Source organism: Spermophilus citellus, assembly GCF_964194105.1.
Source record: "Spermophilus citellus genome assembly, chromosome: X".
NCBI lineage: Eukaryota > Metazoa > Chordata > Mammalia > Rodentia > Sciuridae > Spermophilus > Spermophilus citellus.
Genome location: NC_138190.1, coordinates 22022535 through 22034247, shown reverse-complemented (window position 1 = coordinate 22034247; position 11713 = coordinate 22022535). Strand labels below are relative to the sequence as shown.

General features: G+C 37.5%; 1 protein-coding gene across 1 annotated transcript; it reads right to left on the bottom strand.

Annotated features, from left to right (window-relative positions):
* Positions 1 to 7274: 7274 nt before the first annotated feature.
* LOC308639784 (DDB1- and CUL4-associated factor 8-like) lies at positions 7275 to 8963 on the bottom strand (the record flags this gene model as incomplete). Its single annotated transcript, XM_081278125.1, has 1 exon — positions 7275 to 8963. One exon carries the CDS (start codon positions 8961 to 8963, stop codon positions 7275 to 7277), a length of 1689 nt encoding a protein of 562 aa, XP_081134251.1.
* Between the last annotated feature and the right edge of the window lie 2750 nt (positions 8964 to 11713).

Sequence of the window (11713 nt, the reverse complement as noted above, 5' to 3'; positions counted from 1 at the left end):
TTCCAGGACACACCCCCAGTGACTCACCTCTGCCTGCCAATACCTCACTTGCCTACAATTACCACCCAGCCAGCCTGTTCAAATTAGGATGGACTGATTAGGTTATGGCTCTCACAATTCAATCATTTCACTTCTAGATATCCCTGCATTAATACATGAGCTTTTAGGGGACACCTCGTAGCCAAACTGTAATAGTTGGTTTAGTTGTTAAGACTAAGAAACCGTGGGGTGCAGTGGGTCTCACCTGTAATCCCAGTGCCTGGGAAGGCGTAGACAGGAGGATCTCGAGTTCAAAGCCAGCCTCAGCAATGGTGAGGCACTAAACCACTTAGTGAGACCCTGTTTCTAAATAAAGTACAAAATAGGGCTGGGGATGTGGCTCAGTGGTCGAGTGCCACTGAGTTCAATCCCCAGTGAAAGGTGAATGACTCACCCAAGATGGAGATTCAACCAAGAGATTTTATTGGGGGGGCTGCCCAAAGGAGAGGCAGAGAGCAGAGAGAGAAGAGGAGGAGGGCAGAGAGGAAGAGAGGGAAAGGGTAGAGAGAGAAGAGAAGAGAAAAAGAGAAAGAAGAGAAAGAGGGAAGAGAGGAGAGAGAAGAGAGCGTGTGTTTATAAGCTTTGGCTTAAGAAGGTTGCATAGGGGACTTGGTGGGTGCTGATTGCCAGGGTGACTCAGGAACAGTGAGCAGACACTGTGTCCTGTGAGGATTGGTCTAGGAAACCTTTGAATTTGGCGCTCTTGGCTTGGCGCTCTTTGGAGAGGAGAGGGAGGGGTAAAGGATTCCATGATGTTCTCCAAGAAGGGGGAATCTCCCACACACCCAACAACTAGTACCAAAAAAAAAAAAAAAAAAAAAGTACACAAAGAAACTAACACTGGTTCACTACTATTAATTAAAACTCAGTTTCATTCAGATTTACCACTTTGTCCACTATGTCCTTTGTTCCAGGATCTCCTCCTGTATACCACATAACCAATCACCATTATGTCTCCTTATATTATTATGATAGTTTCTCATTCTTTCCTTGTTGTCCATGGTCTTAGAAATTGTGAATAATACTGGCCAGACATTTTGTAAAATATCTCTCAATTTGGGGTTGTGTGATATTTATATCATGGCTAGACTGGTGTTATATGTGGTTTGGAGAAGAATAACTGTAGAGGTGAATGTCTTTATCATTGTATCATATTGTAGGCATATTATATCAATATGATTTATCACTGGTGATATTAATCTACATTTCTTAGTCAAGCCATATTTGTCATAATTCTTTACTCTGAAGTGACTATATTTTCCTTTTTATACTCACTTATATGGATGCAAGGCACTAAATCTAGCCCACATTCAAAGAGGGAGGGGAATAATCCTCCATCTTTGGAAGGAGTATCTACTTAGGATATTTCAAATTTTTCTGTGGGGAGATTTGTAACTTCTTGCCCATTTTCTTAATTATTCATTCATTTATATCAGTGTAGATTCATAAAAATTTATACTTTGAGTTGTAACTAATACCACATTTTTTATCAAATTACTTTAGCTTTGACTTTTGGGAACTTTTTCTTTTGTTTTATGTACCCTTTTGATATGTTTCCATCCTTTGGAAACCTGCTTGCCATCTAGCACTTCAATATGCTCAAGGTTCATCTCCTGTATTCCCCACCCTAGTCCTATATTCAGCCATTTCTTCAAGGATTCTTGGTTCCTTTTATTGTAGATTAGTATTAGAAAGCAAGATCTGGTTTCTGGGTATGTGTGTTGCTACCAAGTTGTCACTTCTCCCAGGGTCTCTCAGTGGAGAGAGTTATGAATTTTGTGTAGAGACATTAATTGATGTATATCCACATTTCTAAATTATTTCTGCATCTATCATGTATGATATCATGATAGATGATATCATACATGATGTCTGTAATCCAGAAGTGGAGAGTTCATCTACTTTTCCTTCCTTGCTTATCTATAATTTCTTATGACAATGAGAAACTTTATTCTCACCATCTGTCATCCATTTACTGGTTTATTCAGACCCAATGATACATGAAAAGCAGGTTAAAAAATAGTAGCCCAAACTTCAATGAGAAACAAACCTACCAACTGGTTAGCTTCTCTCTAGTGTATTTTTTTAATTTTTAATATTTATTTTTTAGTTGTCATTGGACACTATTTATTTATTTATTTATTTATTTTTATGTGGTGCTGAGGATTGAACCCAGGGCTACGCACATGCTAGGTGAGCTCTCTACCACTGAGCCACAATCCCAGCCCTATTTGCTCTAGTTTTATTGTTGCCTTTTAAAACACCACTTTAGTTATTTAAGTCAGTTACTTTTTCTCCTACCTGCTTTAGTAAGGTTTTGTCATACATTTGTAATATAGTTTGATTCATTTGTCATTGTCCATATTCCATTCCAAGATTCTCTAATATTCTAGTTGAAATTTTTTTAGTTAGCATATATTAAAATTTAATCCTTTGAGATACAGTTGCTCTTTCTTAATTTCATGAAGTGGCCCCAGAACCTGTGAGAATTTGACTTAGCAAATGTTATGAAATTTAAGGATCTTAGGATGTGGAGATTACCCAGGATTATCTGGGTAGACCCAATGTCATCAAAAGGATCTTATAAGAGGGGAAGCAAGAGAGTCAAGTCAAAGTGACAGAGATATGGAAGCACAAGGGGACATAATGCTTAAATTTTCATAGGGATTTTTTGTTGAGAGGGAGTACTATGAGAAATCATGTGGAAAAAAATCTTCCCTCCTCAAATATTTGGTTTATATGATGATGTTAATTTTTATTTATTTTCATATTTCCATATTTTTAAAAGTTTTGCAAATACCCTTATTCATTTCTCATGGATCTCAGTCCCTCATAGTGTTGGTCATACCTGTCAAATGAGGAAGATAGCCCTTAGATTATCTGGCCCATTACAGTTTTTTAGCGGAATAATCCATACAGCCAGTCAACCAGTATGAGTTGTTATTTGAATTTGATTCTAGAGAGAGCTTTGTAAGAACAAGCTTTTCAGATAATGTCCTCCAGATTTATTATGTAGCTGAGAATTGAAATACTGTCCCTATCCCAATATGTAGTTTTTATATTTTTAATTTGTTTTCTTTTACCCATTGTTATTGATTTGCTTTGATTTTTTTTTCAGTGACCTTCATTTCAATTCAAGAGGCTTGCATTTTAAATATGGCTGCCATTTCTGCTTTCTCATATAGCTGACAGAGGTCTAAGGTGAGATTATGGCCACCTTAATAGATGGAAAGTAATTTTTAAATGTCATAAAAGACTCTGAGCCATTAGGCTCTCAATTTCTATCATTGACTAAACTAGATTGTCATGAACTAAAACAATGATGAGTGTACCACTATTCTATGGATTAATTTAGTTGTAAATTCTATTTGAGCCCCTTCTTTCCACCTTCTTAGTTGATGATTTTGGAGAATACATTTAACTTCGCTAAACTTAAGTTTTCTTTCCTCAATTTTAACATGGTTTTTATAAATAACCACTGAGAAATTACACTTGAATATTCTTTTGACAGTATGTGTCTTTAATTTCCATACATGATTGCCTATATAATGGTGCTAGAAACAGAGACTACTAAAACTTGGAAGAAATAATATATGTTGTATTCTGAATGAAGCAGCATGATAGGGACCTTCCAAACCCCCTTTTAATGAAAACTTTCAAAGGAAGTTTTTCTATGATCTCTCACTAACCAGCAAACAAATACATATTAAGTGCTCCATAAGGACATGAGAACTAAATCTGAAAATTTCAAGCCTCACGTTTTACTTGAAGAGATTGAAGTTGAGACAAATTAAGATAGTGAAGTTCATAGGAGTTGATCACAGGATATCTAAAATCAAATCCACTGTGGATTCACTGCATTCTTATTTGGATCATTGATTTTAGAATCAGCAATAATGAAGGTTTCTGTTGGATTATTCAGACTCCCCAAAAAATTTTAGGTCTGCCCTTCAGTAATTATGCTCCATTATATTTTTCCATTTCTATTCTATTCTACACCTGTCTTTTTAAGGAATGGCTGCCAAAATATGTCTTTTTAAAAGAATAGTTTGGCATCTATTACAACTTTATGTGGTTAAATTCTGTGCATAATTAGGAGACAATTATAATATTGCATAAAGGCCATGAGGGCCTACACAGACCTGTCCTATAGACATTTCGTGTTGGAATGAAAATAATTGGTGTTGAAAAATTAAAACTAAAGGTGCAGTTTCACCTGCTTATGGAATTGAGAAAATTGTTAGTTTTGCCCACCATCTCATGACAGGTATTGTTATATTCTATATACTCATAAGGCCAATATGTGCATAAATTAAAATTGTAACCATTACTTCACTAACTTGCCTTTTACCTATAATCATAACTGTACCTTCAATATAATTCCCTCCTCTTGGGTGTATGTTTGTGTGTGTGTGCACACACAATCCTTTAGGGAACTTAATTCCTCCAAATGGCAAATATTCAAGAACTTGAAATATAGCAAAGTATGTAGAATTAATGTTTTATCACAGATTTCAATCAGAAGCAGAAACATATATATATATTTAACAAGGGACTTACAAAATTATAATAGGGTCTGTATCTTATTTAGTTGTGGAAGCTGCTTAAGCAGTTCTTAGTACGGTGTTTGTCTTTGCTTCAGACGCTGGAACCTGAAATCAGTAGGGAAATGAGGATAGAGAGATGGATGTAAAGTGGAGTAAGCAAAGATAAATGGAATCCATGAGTGTTATCTGGGACAACAAAGACAGACTGGAATCCATGTTGATCTTTCAGTGCCCCCCGACCTCCAGCTCTGTTGATATGACTCTCCAGCCTGAAAAGCAGGCACTCTTTTTCATGGAGCTGGTGATGCTAAAGGAGGATATGAGGGTAAGCTAGAGTAGTTTAGGCCCAGCTGCTACTCCATACCAACAAGGTAAGCAAGCATATAAGCAAAATGTGCATGAGCTGCAGCAACACCTGATGCCCTGGTTCCTACTGTCTGAGCATAAAACAAATATGGCTACTATGTTACCTTTGCCTTCCAAATCTTTTGCCAAATGCATCATAGCACAAGCAATCCAGAGATACAAGCAGGGAACCCTGAACAGTTTTAGCTTAGCTAAATTGACAGGGCATGAATTCCCCACAGAGGAAGAGCTGTTCACAAACAGCAGGTGGAAAAAGACCTACTTAACTAATGTGGTTTTTGCCATTGTTCTGACACTCAGTGTCACTTGAAATCCCAAATGATGCTTTTTCAATGTTTTGTTAATATTGCTAATATACATACCATCCAGTTACATAGGGTGCCCAAAAGTTGAGATCATAGTTTGTAATTCTCTTTATGTCCTGTTTTATTTTATTTTTTTTATTTAGTTCTCGGCGGACACAACATCTTTGTTGGTATGTGGTGCTGAGGATCGAACCCGGGCCGCACGCATGCCAGGCGAGCGCGCTTGAGCCACATCCCCAGCCCCTTTATGTCCTGTTTTAAAACACAATGCTCAGAATCACTGGGTTATCTAAGTAAGTGCCCCTTTGTTGACTATTAAGGTCCTTTCCTAACAGCAGACAGTAGGGGCTTCTCTGCTTGCTAAATCCCCAGGTCCCTAACTTTGAATCTCAGTGAACAGGAACTTTGCTCAAGATATCATCCATTCCAAAATCTAATCTCACTATGCGAATTTATCTATTTGGACCCCAAACAGGAGTGATAATACCAATTTTAGGAAGTATTACCAGAGGAAAGGTATTGTCAGGTCATGGGATGTTTCATTACATCATTTTTTTTTCCCCTAGACAAAAGTCTGAAAACAAGGATGTGTTATTTAGTTTGTATTTGGAGGAAAGTGATATGCATTTAGTTATACAAAAAAACATAAAACAAAAATGAATATTATTGGGGTTGGGGTTGTAGCTCAGTGGTAGAGCACTCGCCTGGCAGGTGTGAGGCACTGGGTTTGATCCTCAGCACCACATAAAAATAAATAAATAAACAAACAAATAAATAAATGTGTCATACTCATCTACAACTAAAAATATTTGTAAAAAAATGGATATTATTGGGCTGGAGTTGTAGCTCAGTGGTAGAGCATTTGCCTAGCATGTTTGAGGCACTGGGTTCGATTCTCAGCATGGCATATAAATAAGTAAAATAAAGGAAAAATTGACAACTAAATTTTTTTTAAAAAAGGATATTGTTGAATAGTAATTGGACATTCAAAATTTACTTTAAATATGGCTAAAATACATTTTAAATACTTTAATCTCTTAAAAATAATTGCAAGAATTTTAAACAGTGCACAAATGTCTAATAGGATTTTTCTAATGGTCACATCAAATGTTTATAAGTATTAAAAAATCTTTTATGGCAACAATGCTATTAGTAAGTTAACTTAAATGGTATGTCAACTATGAGGAATTCTTACATTCCTAGTTAGCATGTTATAGAAGATGGTTGTCCCAGGAGTTCTCACTGGAAGGTGATCCTGTGAGATTTTTCAACCAAAAAAACAAAACAAAACAAAACAACAAAAAACAAAGAAAATTGAAAGAGAAGTATATAAACAATATCATATGGGTTAAGTTTAATTTAGTTTTTACCAAATTTATCAAATTATTCAATATTATTAATATATGTGTTCAGAAAATGTGGATAACACCAAGTTATTTATTCTAAGGGGGTGAATTATATGGTTAGGAAGTTACCTAGCCACCTTTTCTTCTCATTTCCTTTTCTATAATACACACACACACACACACACACACACAAATTGTGTTTGGTATATGTATGGTCAAGCGTCAGCATTCAAGGAAGAAAAATACTGTTTATCTAACTTTATTTCTTAAGCACAAACATATTTCTGAAATTTTGGGTCAAATGAAGATCTTAAATTTAATCAGCATTAAATTACTAAATATTTAAAATTGGCAATTTCTATAGTGTCAGAAATGAGAAGATAGATACCAGAATTAGGAAATTTTAGAGGTGAACTAAAATGGAAGAAAGAGAGGCGTAACCAATTTACTTATATATTCACATAAGGATCATGAGTAAAGAGAGCATAAAAGAAGCAGGGGGAGGAAAGAGAAAGGAAAGAGGAAGGAAATAATAAAAATGTTTCTTAGCATATCTTATAGAAAACAGAACCAACAAAAGGTAAATCTATATTTAAACTAAATTCTGAAGTCCACTGAGGTGGCATCTAGCTTGAGGGGGGTTGAATCCCTCAGGATGACAAGCACTGCATTCAGTCTTGGCTTTCTTCTTCCTCAGATGTATCTGAGGTGCTGGAAGACTCAAGTAAGTCTGCACTCATGCCCTGAAGGCCAGGACCTCCCCAGTGCTGGTAATGATTTTTCTGTGTAAGGTGACTTGTGAGGAACCAAAGCATGTGACTGTCAAACATGTCAGGATCGTACAAGTTATCTATATCTCTTTTCTGCTTGTTCTGCTTAAGCACATTCTTTAACCCAGTAAGCTCAGTGGAGGCTGTAGCTGTGGGTGCCCATATCTTGACATCCTGGTCCAGACCACAAGTTGCCATCACAGGTAGGTGAGGATGGGCTTCAAGATAATTGACTGTACCTCCCTTGTCTCCCACCAATATCTGAATGATCTGGCAAGATGCTTTCTCCCAGAGAAAGATGTGCCCACAATCACTACCACTCATCACAAACTCACTTCTGGGGCCACAGAAATTGACACCTTTCACTGTGGCATCATTTCTGTGGCCCTTATATCTCTTAACATAGTGAGCTCCATCACTGTCAGAGGAGTTGAAGAGGTAAATATCTTCATCACTGTAGCTGGCTAGGAGCTCTGTGCCATCATGGTTGTACACAAGACTGGTGATACTTGTTTTGAAATCACAGGTGAGCATGTGATGAGGAACGAATTTCTTAAGTACTCCATTGTTCTCATTCTCATCAATTTTTCTTTGGTCATAAATCCTTACAAACTGATCTCGTCCACCCACTGCAAACTGGTAGGTATTGCTGGGATTCACAGAGATTGAATATAGTCCCACTTTCTTCTCCTTCTCTTTTGTTACCACCACTTTTGAAGCTGGCTGCCCTTGTCTGAGATCAATGGTATAAACAATGGCATCTTCACCTGAACTTAAGAACTTAAAAGGGGAGTCTGGCTCCAGGGCCAACTTGTGAGAAGCTCCCTTATGTTTGGCCACACACTTACTGTTCTTCCCACATGTTGGAGCAGATAGTTCTGCCACCCGTACCTGGCCATCACGGGAACACGTAGCGAGGATGGAATCACCACAATTAGGAAGGAACTTAGCCTGGAAGACATTATTTTTGTGGCCACTCTCAAAGTCCAGTACTGGCCGCTTCCCTATCCAATCCCACACGATCACCCGTAGGTCATCACTACCAGTAGCCAACCAGGTGCCACGCTGATTGAAATGCACAGTGTTCACACAACCTAAATGGCCCTCAAGGCCATATTGGAAGCTGAAACGCTGCACAAAGATTCTTGACCCACAGGCCTCATATATAAAACGAGCACTGGAACCCAGCTGCCGCTCCCTGAGTGCAGTAACGACTTGCCAGTGAGGTCGCGGGAGGGGAGATGTCTCTGAGGTCATCCACTGCTCCAGGGCCTGATCCTCATCCTCACAGCTGTTCTCCCGGTACTGTGCACATACCTGAAGCTGTTGTCGTCCTTCATCTTCCTCCTCGGTCTCCTCCTCTTCCGCTAGGGGGTGATGGTACAGGCTTTCCTCACTCCTGAGGAAATGGTGAAAGTCCTCCTCAGTGTGAAAATCGATGGTGTTGCTTGAACTTTCTGGGTCTGCTCCTTCACCTTCTGTGCGGACATGGGTAGGGACATCGCCATCTCCAGTCAATTCCGCCATCAATTTTGGGGCCTCCTTTTCGAGCTCTGAACAGGCATCTCTCTCCGCCTCTGAGCCAGACATCTCCTCAGAGACGCCAAACGGGCTTCTGTTTTCTAAGTTTGGTGAGGCAGTTGGGCGGCTCTTGGGATCAGACATTTTGAAGGATGTTTCTAGTGGTTGGCTGGAATGAGGAAAAGCCGACTGCTAGGGCCTACGGGAAGGAGGCAGGCAACCCTAAACAGAACGGATAGCCTAGCGGCAACAAAATTCCAACGGGCTAGGCTGAAGGAAAACCGGAAATATCTGCCTGAGGCAGTTACTGGATGGTGGCCGATGAAGTTCAGAAGGCTTCATACCTTATAATCTCTCGCGGTATCTTCAGATGACTGTTTTCTTCCAGGCCCGCAAGGTCGTAGCCGGCAACCTGTTATTTCTACTCAGCTGCAGAACTATCAGCAAAAGTGATCTTCCTTAAGCAAAAATGTTTGCCTGAGCCTGTCATCGCTTGGGTTTGAAGATCATGTGCTGTGTGAAATGAAGATAAAGGGAAGAACTGTGAAAGGTTAGCTAAATGCCCCCATGGCTAGTGACTTCCTTACTTAAAAGAAATATGTTAAGAACTAGGCAGTGGCCCAAATCTTTAATCCCCGGGCCTCGGGCAGCTGAGGCAGGAGGATCTCAAGTTCAAAGCTGGCCTCCGCAACTTATCAAGATCCTGGTTCAAAATGAAGATAAGAAGAGCTGGGGGGTCATACCTCAGTGGTTGGTCGCCCTTAGATTCAATCCCCGGTACCAAAGAGCAAGGGGAATATCTTAAACAATTCAAAAATTCAAATAGCAACTGCCAGAATTGATATATGGCTATCAAATAAAATACAGGATGCCCAGTTAATTGCATTTCAGGTAAATAATAAATACTTTTCTTCTAGTATCAGTAGATGTGAAATATCACATTAGACATACTTCCTCTAAAATTTTATTCATTATTTATCTGAAATTGAAATTAAACTTGGTGCCCAGCATTTTTTATTAAATCTGACAGTTTCCCTTTGTGAGAAATTTACTCCCTCACTGTAATCAAGGCTGAAATAAGCTGGTCTCTCTCTCTCTCTCTCTCTCTCTCTCTCTCTCTCTATATATATATATATATATATATATATATATATATATATATATATATATATATATATACACACACACACACACACACGCACGCACGCACACAGGCACACACAGAATACCTTTATTTTTTTGATTTATTTTTATGTGATGCTGAGAGTTGAACCCAGTACTTCACATGTGCCAGGCGATTGCTCTACCACTGAGCCACAACCGCAGCCCTCATATGGTCAATTTAAAGTGGACATTGAAATGAATGACTATTTTAACAATTTAAGATAGAAGTATGCCCTTTTTTCTTTTTTGATCAGAGACTCCATATATTTATTTGGAGTTAAATCAATCAAACATAATTAGGGAATGCCAACTTAATTTTATGAAAAAAAATTCTGTGATGTTATAAAGCTACCTAAATATGAGCTGTATCTCTTAAAATATCTTAGAGGCTTCTTTGGGGCCCTTTAGGAAAACAGCTTTGTGGAGGCAGCTAATTGGCATTGCTGCATTGACTTCAGAGCTTCTCTGAATTATCTAATGTGATGTGAGTTCATTTTCTAAGGCCTACAGTAAACTGCTGACTAAGAATGCCAGAATGAGGAAAATAAAGTTTTCCTTAAAGTAATTGCAAGACAAATGCAAAATTGATTAAATATATAGTGTAAAGTCTTGTGAAGAAAAAAGATGGCTTAAAGGCTAATATTAATGGAAAGATACATGAAAGAATATTCATGGCAACTTGTAAAGAATTGCACAGTAGCCTGAAAACTACGTGAAAGCCCAACATGAGTAATGTGGATAAATGAATTAGGATATATTCCTATAATGAATAATGTGCAGAAGTGAGAATGATTGTTTTAAATTTGAATACATCAACATAGATGAATCTTAAAAACACAATGATGAGTGAAAACACAAATGACAGGATAGTCTATAATTTTATTTTTATTTAAGTCTGTAAGGTTTTCTTATGAAATAAAACTATTTTAACAGGCAAGGAAATAATTGACTCACAATTTAGAATAATCCTTATAGAGGAGGAAGAGTTTGAAATCTAGAAAAGAAACTTCAAAAATTCTTGGTAATATTTATACCTTCCTATAGTGTATTGTTATTTTTATTATCTGTTGCAAGGATATACATTTATATTTTCTTTATATGTATTATATATTGCACAGTAGTTTTTAAAAGTAGATATTGTTCATTAACACGGGGTTCTGCTCAGCTGTGGATCACAAAAACTAGGAAACTTAGTGTATCAAGCTCTAATATGCTTATAGTGATATTGTGCAGCAGAGGAAACCTTATTAATTGGTTTTGAATATGTCTTATCACATTGCAAATTCAGTGTCAGTGTGTTAGAGGATGAATCAGATACTATGGTATCAATATACCTTTTAAAAGCTTGTGCATGAAACAAGCTTTGACTATGAATTGACTATTCATTGAAATTTGGCTTTATATCTCACTGAGCAATATGGTGTATTTCCATTCCCATTGAGTCATTCATTCATTCACCACACAATTTATTTAGGGCTTCTATGTGTCATGTACTTTTCTAAATATTGATAATACAGTGGTGAGTGAAAGCATCACCCCAATCGCTCATGGAATATATAACATAGTGGAGAGAAGAGATAATAGAAAAATTAATAGACTAGATTAAGCAGATATAATATTATGGAGAAAAATAGGTGGATATAGAGTATAGGTTG